This window comes from Sus scrofa, chromosome 6 (genome assembly GCF_054392235.1).
Source record: "Sus scrofa isolate SSC_HxYL_T2T_F1_AM1 chromosome 6, Sscrofa_HxYL_maternal_Yorkshire_Landrace_v2.0, whole genome shotgun sequence".
NCBI lineage: Eukaryota > Metazoa > Chordata > Mammalia > Artiodactyla > Suidae > Sus > Sus scrofa.
The window spans coordinates 38,194,348-38,215,594 of record NC_139388.1 but is presented as its reverse complement, the minus strand read 5'-3'; the positions used below and the strand labels follow the sequence as shown (position 1 = coordinate 38,215,594).

The 21,247-nt window shown below is 49.2% G+C and overlaps 1 protein-coding gene across 4 annotated transcripts in view; it reads right to left on the bottom strand.

Annotated features, from left to right (window-relative positions):
• Positions 1-203: 203 nt before the first annotated feature.
• Positions 204-21,247, bottom strand: part of ABCC11 (ATP binding cassette subfamily C member 11) — an 84,867-nt gene continuing 63,823 nt past the window's right edge. For 3 of the 4 annotated variants that reach the window (XM_021094228.2, XM_021094229.2, XM_084960340.1), the window contains 10 exons: positions 18,614-18,840; positions 18,352-18,489; positions 16,948-17,134; positions 11,307-11,396; positions 9,155-9,344; positions 6,586-6,745; positions 3,544-3,622; positions 2,722-2,835; positions 734-898; positions 204-593 (listed from right to left, as the gene is read on the bottom strand). In XM_021094228.2, the coding sequence (XP_020949887.1) occupies positions 501-593; positions 734-898; positions 2,722-2,835; positions 3,544-3,622; positions 6,586-6,745; positions 9,155-9,344; positions 11,307-11,396; positions 16,948-17,134; positions 18,352-18,489; positions 18,614-18,840 (1,443 nt within the window). In that variant the 3' untranslated portion in view covers positions 204-500. The remainder of the gene's footprint in view (positions 594-733; positions 899-2,721; positions 2,836-3,543; positions 3,623-6,585; positions 6,746-9,154; positions 9,345-11,306; positions 11,397-16,947; positions 17,135-18,351; positions 18,490-18,613; positions 18,841-21,247) is intronic. The other variant, XM_084960339.1, reaches the window with a different exon arrangement.

Sequence of the window (21,247 nt, the reverse complement as noted above, 5' to 3'; positions counted from 1 at the left end):
AGATGAAGAAAGGAAAGTAGAGCTGAGAGAAGAAAGGCAGAGTCCGAGAGGCAGATAGCCTTTTGATCCTGGCCCTTAATGCAGAATTTTTCTAGAACTTTCCATTATATGAGCTAATAAAGTCCCTTTTATTCAGAAAGTTTCACGGCTTTGCTGTTCCCTGCAGCTGAATAGTACGAGCTAACAGAAAGCAGAACAGAGAATGAGACTTTTTCTTCCTTTTATTTACTTTTTTTTTTACAAAATCAGTCCATCATTTGCCACACTTTTAACACCAATCAGAAAACTATAAGCTTAACCCTTATTGAACCATGGAGAGCCCCATTTCAGGTTTTGCTCCCTCAACATCCTTTTCCCTCCCATCACCAGCACCCCTGAGCACAGTCCAGCCCTGCTTTCCAGAACCTTCTCTGCACAAGGAGGTTGCAGACCGCAGCCCCCCACCACACTCCAGTGCACCATGATGGGTTCAGCCACCCGCCTTCATGGGGTCCCCATCCTCAGCTCGGTGATGAATTGGCTGTTGCCAGCAGGGCTGCGAACACAGACCCTGGCTTCTTCTGCAGGACCTCAGGCCTATCAAACTCCACCACCTGGAGACAGAGAGAGGAGGGGAAGAGCCAGGGCACAGCTCAGCTCGGTTGTGAAGGAGCTGAAGACCTCCTTCGGCCCCGACCTGGGTGCCATCCTCCCAGCAACCCCACCCACCCAGGGAGGGAGGGTGTCCCCTCACCTTCCCGTTGCCCATGACCAGGATACGGTCACAGCTGAGGACAGTGGACACACGGTGTGCAATGACCAGCACTGTGCAGCCCTGGAACCATTCACGGATTGTGTGCTGAATCAGGGCATCAGTCTCCAAGTCGATGGAGGCTGTGGCCTCATCAATAAGGATGATCTGATGGATACAAAACAGGGGTGAAGGTAGCCCCCTCAGGCTGAGACCTGGATCTAGTCCTGGGTCTACCACTAGTTCACCAAGCACCTTAGCTGGGAAATGAGATATTGGGACCAGGTGCAAAACCAACTTTGAGCTCTAAGTTATCCATCATATCATGAAGAGAATGTTGGGTCTCAACCAAGAGTTAACTCTTCTTTAATGACTGGAGAATTAAGTTCTTGAAAGTGAAAATGTGACAGTGGCGACTTTTTTTTTTTTTTTTTTTTTTTTTTTTTAGGGCATATGGAGGTTCCCAGGCTAGGGGCTGAATCAGAGCTACAGCTGCTGGCCTACATCACAGCTCACAGCAATGCCAGATCCTTAACCCACTGATCGAGGCCAGGGATCAAACCTGAGTCCTCATGGATACTAATTGGGTTCATTAACTGCCGAACCACAACGGGAACTCCAACTTCTTATTTTATGAACTGCCTTCTGAATTAACCTAGAGCAATGATCCTTTACAGGTGGGCCATGCACTCATCCTGGGTGGCCCAGGAGATGGCGCAGCCAGTACCAGATAAAAGTACTTTTTACTTTAACGTTTTTGTATTTCTTTCATCAACAAGGCGCATTAGAAAAATCTAACTGTGGATAAACCTACTGTTCACTTTAACAGTTTTGCATGGCTTTCATGAGCAATATGCATTCGAAAAATCTAACTAGTCCAGGGAGAACGATTTTACAAATGTTCCTGTATACGCTGGGGCCATTTTTATTTTTCATTTTTGGCTGCCCGGTGGCATATGGAGTTCTCTAGGCAGGGATCAGATCTGAGCTGCAGTTTCAACCTACACAGGAGCTGTGGCAATGCTGGATCCTTTAACCCACTGTGCCAGCCATGGGTCGAACCTGCCTCCTGGTGCTGCAGAGACTATCAATACCATTGCACCACGGCAGGAACTCTGAGGCTGATTTTTTTAAAGAGGGCATCACGAGTGAATCATTGGATAGATAGTACGCAGATATGACAAAAATGAGAAAGTGATAACTCAAATCTGGGAAACAATATAGAGAAAGCAATTTCCATACCAAGTGGCTAAGTAACTGTGAAGCACCTGAGAGGCTAAGAAAGTGCTAAATACATATTGCAAGTCCTGTTACGCATCTCTCCGAGGAAGAGGGGAAAGTCCTTCCTCCTCTGAAACCCTCTCCCTGCCTCCGGCTCTGACAGTCCGCACCAGCGTTTTTTGCATTTCTCATTAATTGACCATATTGTGCTTTGGATGTCCATGTACGCCTCTGTGGGTGTGGAGGTGTATACGTGTGTGTGTGTTGCATCATTTATGAGAGAAAGTTTGCTCCTAACTAACCCCTGCAGGACCTGAAATTACTGGTGAAACATTTGGAAAAGTTCAAGAAACACTGTCAGATGAAATTTTTAAGAATATATCATTTTGCCCCAGAACAGCTGTCATCTCATTCTCAGTTCTAATAAAAACGAGGGGTAACCTCCAACCAAGTTTTAAAAGGAAAGTGCAGTGGGCAGTGCTGAGTTCATATGTTTCTCACCTCGTGGCTTCGGCTTTGTGGAGGAGAAACGCGTGGGGACCTGCTAGTGGCAGGGACCCTTTCAGCTTAGGGCAGGATGCCCGGGCGGAGAGCGCCCCCTGCCGGGGCAGGTGCACGCGGAATAGCAGAAAGCGGCAGAGCAGCCCTTTGGGGATTTGTGGACAGAACCCAGGGCAGAGCCCAGAGTCCCTGGGTGCGGTAGGGAGAAACGGCCAGGGTGTTTCCCACACCGGGCATCACCCGACCCTTCACTGGCCGCGGGCTCTCACCTTGGAGCTGCGGAGGAGGGCCCGAGCGATGCAGAGCAGCTGTCGTTCCCCCACCGAGAAGTTCGAGCCGTTTTCCATAACTTCCGCTTGCAGGCCTTGGGGAAACTTTGAAACCTGTAATGTCGGGGAAGATGCCCATGGGCCACTGTGGGATGAGCCCTCACCGACCCCCTCGTACCTCTCCTGTCACATTCCGTGACACTCCCCCTGTCCCTACCCTCCAGCCACTGGCCTTTCTCTTCCTCAACTGCGCCCCTCTCACCCCCCTCATCTGGAGTGCCTGTGCCTGGAATGTTCTCCTAGATCTGTGCCCTGCTATCCCCTCAGTAGTTGGTCTCCATGGAATGTGCGTCTTTAAAGAGGCCTGGCCTGGAGTTCCCTTGTGGCGCGGCAGGTTAAGGATCTGGCGTTGTCACTGCAGAGGCTTGGGTCGCTGCTGTGGCGCGGCTTTGATCCCTGGCCCAGACTTTCAACATGCCCACGGAGCCATAAAAGGGCAGGGGCTGCTTGACCACCCACTGCAGTGTCTGCAGGTCTCATCACTACCTACACAGCACTTGCCTCTGTCCAAAAGCATCTCCCTTAAATGTCAGCACTGGGAGGACAAAGCCCTGCTCCCCTCCCCGCTGTTCTTCCTACGCTTCCTAAACTGGAGCATGCCTGCTTTACCGCTGGTGTCCTTAGCCTTTATCGAGGAACCCCAAACCATCTCATCCCTGTGAGTTTATTTAATCCGCGCCCCCAAGCGGCAGCATCTGGAATACCCCGTGAGAGGAGCCCGAAGGAGGCTAGGGCCAGGATTTCAGCCCCGCGGCTGCTCACCTTCTTGCTCAGGGATGTTCTCTCCAAGGCACCCCAGATCTGCTCATCTGTGCAGCGATCAAAGGGGTCCAGGTTCAATCTGCCGCGGGAGAAGAGAAGTGTCTGATCAGCACGCTTGACTTTGAAGTGGTCATTCTCTTTCCACTCCCCCCTTCCCCCCCCCCACAGCATGTGATCAAGGACAGTTAGAGCTGGATTCCTGGGTCCAGAGAAGCCCATGGACCTCCTACGAGTGGTCTTTCTTGTGCTTTCCCAGTACCCCTTCCTTCTGCAGACCGCAGCCTCCACCCCTTGCTTCAGGATCCCCTCCTTTCTAGCCCTCAAGGCCACGTGGTCCAGGTGGAGCTCTACCGCCAGCCCCGGAGTAGAGCAAGGCCTCAGGTATAAGGCAGCCAGCACGTGGCAATCCCTGGCCACAGTGATGCGCTGGGGGCGGGAAGGGGGCTAATCAGAATGTATCTCAGGACTTGGCTGGTGATCACCAGGAAAGAGGCTTGTTCTTTCTCACTGTCGGAACAGGAGAGGACGCCCCATCTTGCCTCTGGTGTGGGGCACACAGAACCCCCCAGGGCCCTCATCGGAGCCTGAGAATGAAGTCAAGGCAGAGTGAAGGGGACACTGGGCCCTTGAATCAGCCTTGGTCTTTCCAGGGTCATGAGCCAAAAGAGGCCCTTTTAGCTTAAGCTGCTTGGGGTGTATGCTGTTTGTGTGTGTTAGAATATACATACTGGTTATCATTTTAACCATTTGTAAGTGTACAGTTCAGTGGCGTTAAATACATTCACAACGTTGTGTAAAGATCCACTAAAACCCATCATCATCAGTTAAAAACCCTACCCATTAAACAATCTTTCTTTTCCCTACTCCCTGGTTTGATCCCTGATCTTGCTCAGTGGGTTAAGGATCCGGTGTTGCCATGAGCTGTGGTGTAGGTTGCAGACACGGCTCGGATCCCGCATTGCTGTGGCTTTGGCGTAGGCCAGTGGCTACAGCTCCGATTACACCCCTAGCCTGGGAACCTCCATATGCCTCGAGAGCAGCCCTAGCAAAAGGCAAAACGACAAAAAAAAAAAAAAAAAAAAGAAGAAGCAGCAGAAATTGAAATGCCTCATTTGCATGGTATTCGACTGTTTCCAAAGCATTGTCACAGGTGGGTCCACTGACACCCTCTTCCCCATGAGATGGATATACCCCTTTTATTGATGAGAAGGTTATGGCTTATCAGGGTTATGTGGCTTGTTCAAGGTCACACTGCGAGTCAGTCTGACAGACAGGCTGAAATCAAAATACGCAGAGTTCGATGGAACTTTGAAGGGCCAAGAACCTGGGTCTCCCAGACTCTGGTCCATACTTGCCACTGCAGGGGGGGGGACTATCAGTTGTTAAGGAGCTGGACTACCTGGGGTTACATATCATCTTAATCATTTATGTGTGTATCCCCTTAAACAAGTCCCTTTTCCTAAGTTCAGTTTCTTCTCCTATAAGGGGGGGGGGGTAGATGAGGGAAATAATAATAGTGCCTACCCCACAGGGCTGTTGTGACAGTTAAATGATACAGAATATTAAAGCCTGGGGAAGGCATATATAGATGCTCCATAAATGTTATTTCCATCCTTTTACTACTCCTATACCAAGGCACCATAGATTTGGCCAAGTTCTACCTTAACACGGAAATCTAGCACTAAAAGTTAGCTCAGTTCTCCAAAACGAAACAATCGTTACAAAATGCTGTTCGTTCACATATTATGCACTCTCCCTGGAAAGACTTCCTCCCCTTTCTCTGCCAGGAAAGCTCTTAGTTATCCCTCAAGACCCGACTCAAATGTCCCCTCTCTGGGAAGCTTTTCTGGATTTCCCAGGCAGAATTTTCCCTGAGCACCTGGTTCCTATCTCTGATCTAGAGGTTACCTCCTTGTCTTATCATCGGAGGAGTCCTCATGTCTAAATGCCCCCAGGTATGAGTCTACTGTGAACTCCTGCAGGGAGCAAGGGCAGTGATCATTCATCCATAGCCCCAGTCACTAGCACAACGTCTGGACGTGGCGGAGGCTCAGACAAGGCAAGTTAAATGGATGAAAGGATGAAGGGATGAATGAACAATGAGTAAATAAATAAACGGGTGATCGGAGCTCTGGGGTCAGTTTACCCTCTTGCCTCTAAGGATGCCCCTTAAGTATGGGGTCCAGCTTCATTTTCAATGCCTCAGTCTTCCTGTCTCCACGCCATGGGCTCCCATACAGCTAATGTGTGCTGTCAAGTAGCTGCACTAAACTGGAGGAAGCTTAGGCTCCGAGTTGACTTTCAAGGAAATAGAAACAATGGAGAGGAGGCTGAAAGATCCAGTTCTGTCCACTTCACAGACAGACTGGACTGAGATGCACTTCCTAATATCCAGCCTAATCATTCCTGTTGGCTTTACCCAGGCGGGGAGAGAAGAGAATAAACCACATCCAGACATGGAAGGACATGGTTAAGCCACAGAGCTAGTGCCAAGAGTGACCTGATATCTGACCAATCCCATCAGGGTGTTTTTCGGTTGTTGTTTTTTTTTGTCTTTTTGTCTTTTTGTCTTTTTAGGGCCACACCCATGGCATGTGGAGGTTCCCAGGCTAGGGGTCAAATCGGAGCTGCAGTTGCCAGCCTACATCACAGCCACAGCAACGCCAGATCCGAGCCACACCTGCGACCGACACCACAGCTCACGGCAACAGATCCTTAACCCAGTGAGTGAGGCCAGAGATCGAACCTACAACCTCATGGTTCCCAGGTGGATTCGCTTCTGCTGTGCCACGATGGGAGTTCCCCCATCAGGGTTAAAAAATAAAAATTCCACCTGGCTTTTGTTTGGGACATGATGGGTTACAAAGTGCTCCTGTGTATATCCAGGCCTCATTCAATCCTCAAGGACACCCTGGGGAGGGGAGTCAAGTGGGCATGAGAGAGCAGAGGCCCAGAAACTCGTGCTCTGGCCACAGCTGATCCGTCCTGGAACCCCTCCCATAAACCCATCCTCTGCCCAGGTGGCCTCAGCCCAGCACTCACCTGATGGTCCCTGACAGCAGGATAGGATCTTGCGGGATAACCGAGAACTTGGACCGCAGGTCCTCCAGGCCGAGGCTGCAGATGTCCACGCCATCAACAAGGATGCGGCCTGCGGCGGGTTCCACCAGGCGGAAGAGAGCCACCCCCAAGGAGGACTTCCCTGTGGGACAAGAGACAAGCGGGGCTCCATATCCTGAGTCTGCGGAACGGGCAGCACAGGTCAGACCTGACGCACCCTCTCCATGGCCTGTCCCTGGTCATCATGAGCCCTGGGAGGGCAGAAGAGGCCTGGACACGCCACCCCAAAGTGTGCCGGAAATCATGCTGCTTCTTATCACCTCAACCAGAGGGCAAAAATGGAGCCCCTGGAGAAATCCTACATTCTGTTTCACATACATAATGCTATTGTTGTTTTTTAACTTCTTTGTCACCATTAAAAAAAAAAAATCCAAAGACCCAAATGCAAATATTCAAACTGCATGCTTCTCTTGAAAGGCAGTAGAACGGACAACACTGGTCCCATATCTCCTTCAGGCAACGGGCAGCTGGAGCCGAGGGAAGCTGCAGCCTTGAAAGAGTGGTGTTTAAGTTCATCACGGCCCTCCTCCCCCGCTTTCATCACACCCCAGGCCCATTTCATGCATCTGTGTTCTTTGCTGGGCTCCAAAGGTATTTCGGTTTTCAACCTCTGCCTAAAAGACAAGGTCAAGGTGAGGGGCAGCCAGGTGTCTTGTTCACCTTTGTGTTTCCATGCCTGGCAGATAGTAGGTGCTCAATAAATACCTACTGGATGAATATAGTCAATTGGACCAATATCTACTGAAAGCTTCTGTATGACAGACCCAGCCCTCTCAAGCCATCTGCGGGTGAGAAATAGAAAAGGAAGAATGCAGCAAAGACTCCAGCTGGGAACTCTTCACCTTGCAGTGGTACAAGGCCTGCAGGGGCTAGAGGAGGGGGAGACCCAAGAGCCTCCAAGGATCCCAGGGGGCTACCTGGAGGAGACAGCTCCGGAAACACAAGAATGGGGCAGGAACCGAGTCTGAGCAGTGTCTTTGAACAATGCCAAAAGGGGGAGAGAGTGACCCTTGGGTCAGATCTCCAAAAGTGACAGGAGAGGAAGGGAAGAAAGATGGCAGCAAGGAGAAAGAAAAGGAGAGGCAGGTGGAGAAGGAGGAGGCTAAGGGAGGCCTGGGGGGGTGGCGGGGAAAAGGAAATGAGGACCCCAAAGTCATGCCCACTCTTCACCCCCGCAGAGCCTGGCACACCCCCCTGCTTGAAGGGCTCATCCCTGCACCCCCGTTTACCCTTCCCATCTCCCCTCAAGCTAAGTAACGTGAGTCGGAAAGAGAAAGACAAATATCATATGAGATGACTAAGATGTGGAATTGAATAAAAAAATGATACAAAAGAACTTCTTGGGAGTTACCGTCGTGGCGCAGTGGTTAACAAATCCGACTAAGAAACATGAGGTTGCGGGTTCGGTCCCTGCCCTTGCTCAGTGGGTTAAGGATCCAGCATTGCCGTGAGCTGTGGTGTAGACTGCAGACGTGGCTTGGATCCCGCGTTACTGTGGCTCTGGCGTAGGCCAGTGGCTATAACTCCAATTCGACCCCTAGCCTGGGAACCTCCATATGCCGCGGGAGCGGCCCAAGAAATGGCAAAAAGACAAAAAAAAAAAAAAAAAAAGAACTTCTTCACAAAACAGACTCAAAGATTTCCAAACCAAACTGATGGTTACCAAAGGGGAAACTCTGGGGGGAGGGATCATATGGGAGGTTGGGACTGACTTATACACAGTACAGTCTATGGAATGGATGGATACACAGCATCTACTGTGTAGCACAGGGAGGTCGCCTCCATCCTCTGTAGTGACTTATACGGGAAAAGAATCTGAAAAGGAATGGATAGATGTTCATGTATAACGGACTCACTTTGCTGTACTCCTGAAACTAATGCAACACTGTAAGTCAACTATACGCCAATCCAATTTTATTTTTTAATTCTTTTTAGCAAGGTATAGTTGATGTATGACGTTGTGTCAATTTCTGCCGTACAGCAAAGTAACCCAGTCATACATACATACACGTGCTTTTTCTTATATTATCTTCCATCCTGGTCTATCCTGAGAGATTGGATAGCGTTCCCTGTGCTACTCTAATAAAATTTTAAAAAGCGAACAAACAAACAAAAACCGTCAGCCTCAGAGCCCAGGCACCCACCCCGACACTCTCCTTCCGCATGGCATCTTCCCCGCCCATGGCAATCTTTCCCATTTCCTTATTTGACGGCCTGTGAACATCTGTCCCCTCCCCTGGAACCCGTGGCAGCAAGAACTTTGAGGTTCACTCAAAGCAGCAGCAGGGTCACGTGGCTGCAGGTCACGGCTCCCACTGCTGGGGACAGGTCACAACATCCCTCACTGTTCAATGAAAGTCTGTGATCCACAGATTCTGCTCCAGCACAAAGTGAGAACCCAATACATATCCGAGCGAGCACGTGTCCCCAAACAGGTTCATCACCCAGGGGCCAAATTTGAGGATGGAGGTACCCAGGACGCTTCGCTCACCAGAGCCTGTCCTCCCCACGATGCCCACCACTTCTTGGCTGCGAATCGTCAGGCTGAGGCCCTTGAGGACAATAGGCGAGTTATTTCTGTATCTCATCTGATAGTCCTGGAATGTGATTTCCCCGCGTGGTGGCCACCCAGGTGGACAGTTCCCGCCTTCTAGGTGCAAAGGAGCCTCAGGGACACATATCTTATTTTTAAAGAGAAGAAAAAAGAAATCAACAGCTATCGTCAATGTCTGCCCATCCCCTGCTGACCCACCCCAGCCTGCCCTGCACCAGGGTCAAGCCACCGCTGTGAGATCCGAGGAACAGTCCAAGGGGAATAGCCCCTCCCCCCATGGCCTGAAATGCACACGATCGTATCCCCAGAATGAGAAGTCATCTAGCTAGTCCCGTTGTTATTAACATCGAGAGCTCTCTCCAGTGTATTGTATGAGGCTCCAAAGAAACAGAACCCAAAAGAATGATAATAAGGGCAGCAGACTGGGGAGTTCCTGTCATGGTGCAGAGAAAATAAACCCAACTATTATCCATGAAGATGTGGGTTCGATCCCTGGCCTCGATCAGTGGGTTAAGGATCCGATGTTGCTGTGAGCTGTGGTGTGGGTTGCAGATACAGCTCAGATCCAGTGTTGCTGTGGCTGTGGCATAGGCTGGCAGCTGTAGCTCTGATTTCACCCCTAGCCTGGGAACTTCCACATGCCCTGGGTACGGCCCTAAAAAGCAAATAATAATATAATAATAATAATAATAATAAGGGCAGCAGAGTGAACTCAGCCTCATGGGGTGTGTTTCCTAGCTCAGAGCCACTGTGCAGATTTATCCTCTCTCAAGCCCCATCCTAGGAGGCAGGCAACTTTAGGTGGTTCCACACACAAGGAAAGAGAGTCTCAAACAGGTTAAATGACGTGTTAAGATTACATGGCTGATGAGCGGATGGCCAGGGGTTCAAACGCAGGGCTGCCTGAGTCTAAGCCCACAACTCTGCATTGAGCACGTGGAGAGAATGATGGGGAGGAAGCAGGGTCATCTGGCTGCAGGTCACGGCTCCCACTGCTGGCGCCAGGTCACAGCATCCCTTAGTGTTCAATGAAAGTCTGTGATGCACAGATTCTGCTCCCAACAAGGGCAGAAGACTGGCTTCAAAGGGCTCCACCCAGCCCTGGGTGTATAATCATAAACAAAATGCTCAGCCTGGCCAAGCCTCGGTTTCCACCTCTGGATGTTGGGGATAATAATTCAGTTTAACCTCTTTAAATTGTTTTGTGATTTCGTGAAATAATCTTTATATCATGATACTGAGCTGTGGACTCAGTATTTACTATGGGCCAGGCGCTGTGCCAAATGCCTTATGTATCATGTTATTGAACCTTTTTTTTTTTTTTTTTTTTTTGGTCTTTTTGCCTTTTCTAGGGCCACTCCCGCAGCACATGGAGGTTCCCAGGCCAGGGGTCTAATTGGAGCTGCAGCCACCGGCCTATACCAGAGCCACAGCAACTCGGGATCCAAGCCGTGTCTGCAACCTACACCACAGCTCATGGCAACACCAGATCCTCAACCCACTGAGCAAGGCCAGGGACCGAACCCGCAACCTCATGGTTCCCAGTCGGATTCGCTAACCACCGAGCCACGACGGGAACTCGATGTTATTGAATCTTTGTAATAACCCAATGAAGGAGATGCTGTGATCTGCTCCATTTCAGAGATGGGGAGCCGGGAAGCCAAGCCACAGGGTAATGCAGTTGGTTCAAGTGGCAAAGCTTAGACCTGAACCCAGAGGATCTGGCTCCAAAATCTGGGCTCTGAACCACCATTTCATAAATAGAAGCAATAGTAATGAAAAGTATCATTGTCACCACTATTACTGTTATGGTTGGGCAAACCTCTCACTTCTAAAAAGGGCAGATTGTTCCCTCTCCATCCAGGAACACCATGAGGGACGTGATCAACATGAGCTGATGGGTGTGGAAGATGATACCCGCCAGAGATGATACACACAGGTCCAGGGAAGATGGGGAGGAAGGCCCAGGAGCCCCAGGTGCCTCTTGGGAAAATCTCTGCTGGGGCTTGCAGAGGCACCAAAGCTGAGCCCCAGGCTGGATGTGGAGCCATCTAGATCTCCCTGCACAAAGCCCAGACCTGTGTCCCACCTTCATGTACTGCAGCATCCTCTCCACGGATGTAAAAGACGCCTCTGTCTCTGAACACATCCGGACACAGGCCTGGAAGTTGGTCGCCAACTGGAACAAAAGAGAAGCATCAGGCTAACAGCCATGGGGTGAGCTCAAGTTCTCAAGGCTCCTGAAAATGGAGAGCTGCCACTCTTCCTGAGCGGCTCCTCAAAACAAGACAACGTCCCTTACAGGGATGAAGCAGACATCTCTGATGGCCCTGAGCCCACTTCTGAGTTGAACTGCATCAGTAGTGGGCAGCTGTGGGCCATTTCACCTCAGGTACGCTCTGCTTTCTGCTCAAAACCTTCATCCATACCGCAGGAGCCTGCTCAGCCCATGAGTGGCACAGTCCAGAAACACAGGAGTGATGGCCCGTGGGCACAACCCTCAACCAATGGGGAAAGGGGCCCATATGTAGGCTCCTGCCCCTCAGCCTTTGGGGGACAATCCTGGAATGGTCCATCTGCTTTTCAGGAGATGTAGGTAGGGTGGAGCACTGGTGACCTCGGACAGTGACGGCACTGACACTCTCATGGGGGCTGTTCCCCCCTGCCTGTCTCACGCTCCTGCTCTCTTGGACCAGTTTCCTGGGAGCACTGTGCGCATAATCTGGCTGCATCCCAATTCTTGTCTTGAGCTCTGCCTTTGGGGGAACCCAGGCTAAGAGGAGTCTTGGGGATTCATGGAATTGGAGGTACCACAGATGAAGAAAAAGGGGCCCAAATAGAGGAAATGGCACAAGGAATCATCCAGAAGCTGGAGACAGAGCTGGGGTGGGGGCCCCAGTCTTTATGCTCTGCACCCCGAGGCCGCGCAGAAATTGCTGGGCAACAACTCCATTTTCTATTCAGTCAACAAACTCTGATGGGGGTACTAGCCCAGGCTCCACACTTTTTGGCTGGTGGTGGTGTTTTGTTTTTTGTCTTTGCTTTTGTTTTTAAGCTATTTCATATCCAACTCAACAAATGATTTTAGCACCTAAGAAGGGTGATGGATGGTGCTGGGCTTTGTCTATTGAAAACCTTCGTGTTCCTAAACTTCTACCTATTAGAAATTAATCTCAGCATCAGTAGCATCTTCCACACTTAAAAAGAGCTCAACAAATATACATAGCGATGTCAGGAGTTCTCTCCTAGCACAGTGGGTTAAGGATCCAGCATTGTTGCTGCAGCAATTTGGATCACTGCTATGGTGTGGGTTCGATCCTTGGTCAAGGAACTTCCACATGCTGTGGATGTGGCCAAAAACATATCCATAAATAAAATAAAATAAACAGTGATGACAGTGGGCATCTCTTGGTTGCTTCCTCTATATGATTTCTCCTTTCTATCTTTCTAATAGCCCTCATTTCCCTTTAGGGAATCTGAGTTTCTGGGGAAGCTGACTATACCTGGATTAGGAGGAGGTCGAGTACCTGTGTTAGGCTAAGCTCATTTGTACATTATCTCGCTCTTGCCACTGTGAGGGCAAAGGCAGTCACATGACCTAATCCAGACTGATCACTGGGAAGACTGGCGTGAAGAAATACTCTTTTTTCTTGCTTGACCTGAGCAAGAAATGTGAGGGCCTGCATTAAGAAAGGCAGAGCAGAGAAATAGAGACTTGGGGTCTCCGGTGACATCACCCAGCTGCTAGGTTAAACTTCGCCTGGCAGGCTCCAGGCTTAAAGTGCAACAGACATAAGCCCTGCCCTCCAGGAGGGCCCCGTCTCAGGGCGGAAACAGACAGAGCCACAGAGAATGCCAGCAGGGAGCAGGAGGGGGCAAAACATGGACACTCCACCACAGAGTCAGCACATGGCACCGTCATGGCCCCAGAACAGTCACCAGACAAGGGCCACAGGGAAGGTTTCCCAGAGGAGCTGGCACTGGAGTTACATCTTTAAGGAAAGGTAGGATTAAATGGGCTAACCCTGGAGGAAGAGGGGGTTCCTACTAGAGGGACAGAGTCTCGAGAGTAGTCACATGGAAGCTCACATTCAGGGCTGCAGGCCATTGGGCTGTGGCTGAAGCAAAGGGTGCATACAGGCCCTTATATGAGTCAGAAAGGACGGCCACCCTCCTGAAATGACATTGAGCTGGGAAAGGAGGCCAGGGTGCATTGGGAGGCTGCTCTTCCTCCAGTCAGGGTATCAGACACAGCCTATCAACAGCTGGCCCCATCTTCCTTCCTTGCTAACACAGCCTTCATTATGGTCAGGTGTCTGGTGGCCTGGAGCTCCAGGGAGACGTGGTTACTCCCAACCAATCATGTCAATCCTGCTCCTCTTGCCAATGACTGATTTAGGAGGGAGCTGTATCATAATTCTGGCCAAGAAAACAAGAGGAAGACTCAGATGGGAGTATTCCAGGAAGCTATGCCTTGTTCTTATAAAGGGGCACATGGAAAAATTCTCCCCTCTCCAGTCTATGGCCATTCCTGGGTGAGGATGGGTTGCTTGGGGGCTGCAGCAGCCATTTTGTGAACTTGAGGAAACAATCCCAACGATGGAACCAGAATGGGATTTCCCCCTTGGGGATGTCAGAGCAGAAAGATAAAAGGATCATGGGTTCATGCTGGGACAGTAAATTGGCCAACAGAGAACAGCCCTACCCCAGCCTTCTGGCCACACCAGATAAGTTCCTGAATTGTTGAACCCATTGGGAACTGGTTCTACAGCTTGCCTTGGCTTGCAACCCAGAACATCTAGTATTTTCTGATAAACCTCTTAGCCACACAGCGTGTGACTCCTGCCTCCCAAAGCCTGCACATAATTTCCTGAAGAGTGCATGCAGACGTCAACGAGGTCCCAGTTTGACCAGTGGAGGGAGTGCCTGTGGGTTCTGGGGCCAGATTGGAGGGCCTGGAAGGCAGGACTGGTGCATAAGGAGATAGAGTGTGTCTGGAGGTTGTAACCAAGGCTGTGATGTGAGAAAAACTAGAATTAAAGATGACTCTGGAGAGAGGGGAAAAAATAGGATGAAAAGGAGCTTCCAGGGCAGGGGAGGCGGGGAGGTTGTCAGCCGGGGATAGACATGAGATACGCAAACAGGGCAGCAGAAGGAAGGATGAGCCCAGGACAATTCCGAAGCTGTCAGGCTTCCAGACAGAGAGCCACCTCGGGGTCCCATGGTGGGACGGCTGGCTGACCTTGAGCGGATGTGTGTGAGCGGGGCACTGGGGCAAGCTGAGCCTCTGCCTCTGCTGCCAGCACAGGACAACCTGGGCCACGCAGTGCAGCAGTCGGGGGGGGGGGGGTGTCTCTGGCCTTGGTGATTCCATGTCCCCCAGGACCCCAGTGTGGCACCTCTCTCGGAATTCTGGAAGGCTCAGGGGCACATGTGCATGTGCACATGTTCATTTGAGAAAAGAGAGGTGTGTGTCTCACCTCGGACAAAGCTGTCTCTCAACAGCTATGGGAACACGAGCAAGTTACTTGACTCTGGAAACCAGTTTCTTAACTGCAAGCCCATTGCAATAATAGCTATTATTTAACACGTTCTGGGCCAAGCACGTGTAACATGCACGCGTAAACCCTCACGTTTACACACATTCCTCCCGTTTGATTTCAGAACGCTGACCCATCTCCCTTCTACAGAAGAGGAATTCCAGGCATCTGGAGGTAACAAGGACCCCCAGAGTCACACAGCTGATAAAGGACAGAGCTTGGACCTGCAGGTTCCAAACCACACCTTCTTATGCCTTGGCCACATCTCATGGAATAGCGGGAGAGTTCAATGGAAGAAAGCCTAGCAAGTGCCAGCTCTGGGTCAGTCCCCTGGCCATGGCACCGCGTGGCTATGTGCGGGCATAAGCACCGTGCACAGGCAGAAGGGTCTACACACAGGCGTGGACGGGTGGGCACAGCACTGCAAGGGTGTGCAGACATGCACCTGCAGCAGGGCCCAACCAGGAGCAGGAGGAAGCTCTCTGAGTCAGAGACTAAGCGCCACAGGCACAGAAAAGACGGTTAATGAGACCCATAGGGGAAGGGCGCCTCAGAACTGTGCAGCCTGGTTCCCCAAGGCAGCCTCACTGCCCTTGGTGGGTAGCCCCCCCCAAGACTCTTTGGACATGAACCTTGGCCCCAGGGCTGGGTGTGGAGGAACTCAGGCCATGAGGCATGTGACAGCCCCTTGAGACACCCCCTCGAGGCATCAGGATCCCCTCCGGAACCCATTTTAAAAATTAGATTCCTGGAGATCCCATCATGGCTCAGTGGTGAACAAACCCGACTAGTATTCATGAGGACTCAGGTTCGATCCCTGGCCTTGCTCAGTGGATTAAAAGATCTGGCGTTGACATGAGCTGTGGTGTAGGTTGCAGATGCAGCTCAGATCTCTTGTTGCTGTGGCTGTGGTGTAGGACGGTAGCTGCAGCTTTGATTCGACCCCTAGCCTGGAAACCTCCATAAGCATATGCCACAGATGCGGCCCTAAGAAGACAAAAAGACAAAAAAAAAAAAAAATTTTTAGATTCTAGGAGTTCCCATTGTGGATCAGCTGGTTAAGAACCCAACTTAGTGTCTGTGAGGATGCAGGTTCCATTCCTGGCCTCACTTAGTGGGTTAAGGCTCTGGTATTGCCACAAGCTTCAGCTCTGATTCAACCCCTGGCCCAGGAGCCTTCCTATGCCACAGGTGAGGCCATAAAAAAAAAAAAAAATAGATTCCCAGCTCGGCTGGGCTCTGGAGCGTGATCCTCCTGTCACTCCCATGGGGTGTCTCAGTAAGCCTGCCAGGCTGTGACGAGAGCTGTTTCAAGTCTAGGCACTTTGAAGGCTGAAAGGCCCTGCTCCAGAGGACGACTGGGGAACTGACTCTTTTTTTTTTTTAGGGCCACACCTGCAGCATATAGAAGTTCCCAGGCTAGGGGTTGAATAGAAGCTATAGCCAGTGGCCTATTCCACAGCCACAGCAACACCAGATTAGAGCCCCATCTGCGAACTACACCACAGTTTATGGCAATGCCAGATCCTTAACCCACTGATCAAAGCCAAGGACCATACCTGCATCCTCATGGATGCTAGCAGGGTTTGTTTCATTGAGCCATGACTGGAACTCCAGAACTGACATTTTTAATAGCCTCCCCAGATAACTCAGAAAAGTCTGACAACTGAATCAGGGTACAAAAAGCAAAGTGAAAAGACACCAGACAGGAAACCAAGAGGTCAGGGGTCTTGCCTTGGCTCTGCCGCTGAAGCTTTGTCCATCTAGACTCAGTCCTTATCCTCTCTGAACCTCAGTTTCCCCATTTGCACAAAAGAAGGGTTGGAGTCTGTTGCCTGTAGGCTCCCCTTCAATCCCAATATTCTATGATTCCATTAAACACCCTTTTTAAAAATCTTTTTGGCCATGCCTGTGGCACGCAGAAGTTCCTGGGCCAGTAATCGAACCCATGCCCCTGCAGCAACAACACTGGATCCTTAACCCACTGTACCCTCTGGGAACTCCCTGTTAAACACCTTTAAGTTCAGAGGCTAATAAGGAACCAGAACAAAGCAGAAGACTTTGCCCATAGTTCATGAGATGACGAATGGCCAAAGCCCAAGGTGTAACAAAATCCCACAGACCTCCCCGAGGCTGCCCACAAGCTGCAGGTCACCCTCCTGCCCCGCCATCTGAAAGTCCCTTCCTCACCTGCAGGACAATGCTGATAGCCATGGCCTTATAGGCATAGGGGACAGAGGAAATGTTGAAAATCGTGAGCAAGGCCACCACCAAGGTTAACAGGTTGGTCATGAGCTCCAGCCTCAAGGACATCCATCGTGTGGCAGACAGAAACATCAGCATGTAGTTACTCTGCTCATCCACCAGCCTTTTAAACCTGAGAAAGAAAGGACAAACTGACATGTGCTTGCCTAACCCAGGGTTTCCCAAAGGTGGATTCCGGTGGCTGCCTCCAGCATCCAGCTCCCCACTCTCAGCAAGGAACCAACAAAGAAAATTGGGGGGATTCCTCCCTACTCCTTTCTCAGCCAAGGAGTTCACCTGACCCCAAACCCAGGAGTGAGCTCTGACCCATTTCAGCCTTTATGATGGGTTCAGGATGAGTAAGTTATCCCCGTTGGCCCAATGAGAGTGAATGAATGTCCAGATTTATGAGTGAAGGGAAGTGATCCCTTCCTAGCACCTATCCACCCTGTGTCTGTCTTGTTCACTGCTGTAGCCCCAGTGGGTGCTGAGCACCCTGTAGGTTCTCAGTGTGGACTGAATGGATCCATCCTTTCAAGATGTCCTTGGTCCTTGAGTCTCTCCAAGGCCACTGGGGGAGCTGGCACCATGGTGCATCCAGTAGTCCAGTTAACTGAGAACACACCATCACCCATGCTCCAATCTTACCAGGCTTTAAAGCCAGCTCAGATGCTACCTTTTCTCCAAAGCCTTCCCTGATTCCCAGGAGTGGGATCTTTCCTCTCTGCACTCCCATGGCATTTTACCTCTTCCTCTCCTATACTGTCTTTCACATTCAACCCTATAATACTACAAAAATATATGTCTGTGTCTCTTGCCTCCCACTAGACTGTAACTTTCTTATAGTTCAGTGAAGACCATGTTTGTTTGATCTTTTAGGTAAGTTTATATCACCCAATTAAGCCTCAGCAACAACCACAGTATTTGTTTGTTTGTTTGTTTCAACAAACACCCTCAAGGCAAATCTATGGGTGTGACTAGTGAAGGAAATTGTTATTTAAAAAACTATTGTTCTTTATTGCTGTATTATGATTAGATACCTGTTTAGAAGTGAAAGAAAAACCAATGCGATAACTGCTAACAGAGCAACACCTCTTATTATTAATTTTCTTAAGATATATAATGGCCACTGATCTTTAAAGTTGACAAAAATTTTTCATACCACATTTTTTTAATTCGTAAAAGCACCATCTTCCAGTTGAGGTTCTGGAGGCTCAGAGAAATATATGGAATAAAACACATTTTCTCTGATTCCTCTGGTGATGCTATTCCCAGATGTTCTATTTCCTACCTTCCTGCTCTCCACAACCCCCAGAGTCCCCATCATCCTCAGATGGCAGAGGGACTCACTCATTGATGAAGTCTTCCACTTTCCCATAGACATGGATGGAGCTTAGGCCGTTCAGACAGGTGAGGATGTGTGAAAATAAAGGGGAGCGGCTATAGTGGTCCAGTCTCTTGAACACATGGGAAGCCCTCTTGAACATTCTGCAACAAGTATGGGAGGGAGTGACCTGGGCTATCCACCTCTGGGACCATCCAATTCTAGGTTGGTCCCAGACTCACACCCGAAGTCACAGACCTCATTCACAGGCAAAAAGAACAGACTTACCTATAAAAAATGAGGCAAACAATGAGTAACACAACTCCTATCAGCAGGATATAGGGAGACAGCAAACCAACCATCAGTAGGATGAAGATCACCATGAAGAACAGGAGTAGAGACTGTTCAACCACAATAGGGAGGAACTGGTCCAGCTCATCCAAGTCCCCTGCAAAGCAGTTCAGGAGTCGGCCTGTCGGGGTTGTATCAAAGAAACTCATAGGGCAGCGGGACACCTGCAAGGACAAAGGCAACCCAGGTTAGGAGGGTTGCTCAGGAGCCTTGCTCAGGACTTGAGGAAGAAGCCAGGTACCCTCAGGCTCTGAAAAAGTACAGGATGCCACCTGAAGGGTGTCTGGGGAAGACTGTAGAGCCATGGCTAAAAGCAGGGGCTCTGGGGACAATTTGCCTGGACTCCAGTGCTGCCCAACTCATCCACCTGCTGCTGTGTGACTGTGGGCAAGTTCCTTAATCCCTCTGAGGCTCAGCGTCCTCATTTGTAAAATGCAGATGATCTCAATGTTTTGGAATTGTGATGAGGATGGCATAACTCTGTAAATATACTAAAAACCTCGAAGTTGTACAATTTATGATTATGTGAATGATATCTCAATAAAGCTATTATTTAGAAAAAGGAAGGAAAGAAGGAAGGAAGGAAGGAAGGAAGGAAGGAAGAAAGGAAGGAAGGAAGGAAAGAAGGAAAGGATAATACATTGAAAGTGCTCAGAATAGTACCTGCCTCCTGGTAAACATTCTGTTAATATCAACTCTTACTTTTTTCTCAGATGGGACCATTTTCACTCAGCATCACCAAAGATTAGTAGCAGCAATTCCACTGCAATTGCCGAAGATGGAATCTTGGATGGATTTTTTTTTTTTTCTGTCTTTTGTCTTTTGTCCTTTTAGGGCCGCACCTGCGGCATATGGAGGTTCCCAGGCTAGAGGTCTAATCGGAGCTGTTGCTGCCGGCCTACTCCGGAACCACAGCAATGTGGGACCTGTGTCTGTGACATACACCACAGATCACAGCAACACCAGATCCTTAACCCACTGAGTGAGGCCAAGGATCAAACCCATAGCCTCATGGTTCCTAGTCAGATTCGTTTCCGCTGTGCCACGACAGGACCTCTGGAATCTTGGATGGATTTTAACAATGACTGCTCCTTCTTGAAGGTGGTATCCCATCTTGACCTCTAAAAGCAGTGGACAGGAGGCCCTTTGGAGATCAAAAGGCATACTAGAAAAACTCTAACAAAACTATCTAGTTCATCCTCCTCATTTTTCAGATGAGGATACTGAATCCCAAAGAAGGGGGAGCAGCCTAATGACTTGCTCAAGGTCACTCAAGCAGTTAAGGACAAAAACACCAGGCTCCCAGCCTTCCCTGACCCCCAGCACAATCTCTGTATGGAAGGTATTTCTTAAAGGGTAAAGGCAATGGCCTGCTGATCACTTTTATTTCATGTATTGATCTGATATGGCCAAAACTAAATAAAGTAATGAAAGGAGAGAGGAGGGAGGAGGAATGAATAAATTATATTTTATTTTTTGACTATTTATAAATTATAATTATTTGAGTCATGAGGTGTCCCTTACAGGAGTTTCCATGCCTGGATCCTGCTGATCAAATATAGTTCACATTCATGGTTGCTGTCCAAGGTGGGTAGTGGGAGCAGCAAATGTCAGACTGTGCCCTTCCTTGCTTTCTTTCTCTGCCTCTCACTTATCTTTGACTTTATGTCCAGAGTCTTGCTCAATACATGAGCTAAAGCAATAAGAACTGTCACAATGAATGTGAGAAATCAGAGCAAAAGGGAAGATATTCCATGCTCCTGGGTTGGAAAAATCAATAGCATAAAAATGGCCATATTACCCAAAGCAATCTACAGATTCAATGCAATCTCTATCAAATTACCCATGACATTTTTCACAGAACTAGAACAAACAATCCAAAAACTTGTGTGGAATCATAAAAGACCCAGAATTGCCAAAGCAATCCTGAGGAACAAAAACCAAGCAAGAGGCATAACTCTCCCAGACTTCAGGCAATATTACAAAGCCACAGTCATAAAGACAGTGTGGTACCAGTACCAAAACAGACATACAGACCAATGGAACAGAATAGAACCCAGAAATAAACCCAGACATCTACAGTCAATTAATCTTTGACAAAGGAGGCAAGAATATAAAATGGGGAAAAGACAGTCTTTTCAGCAGATGTGCTGGGAAAACTGGACAGCTGCATATAAATCAATGAAACTCATACCATGTACAAAAATAAACTCAAAATTGCCTAAAGACTTGAACATAAGACAAGATACCATCAAACTCCTGGAAGAGAACATGGGCAAAACAGTCTCTGACATCAACCTTACAAATGTTTTCTCAGGTCAGTCTCCCAAGGCAACAGAAATAAAAGCAAGAATAAACCAATGGGACCTAATCAAACTGACAAGTTTTGCACAGCAAAGGAAACCATTACAAAAAAAAAAAAAAGACAACCTATGGAATGAGAGAAAATAGGTTCAAAAGATGCAACTGAAAAGGGCTTAATCTCTAAAATACACAAACAGCTTATACAGCTCAACAGCAAAAAAAGTCAACAACCCAATGGAAAAATGGGCAAAAGACCTGAATAGACAT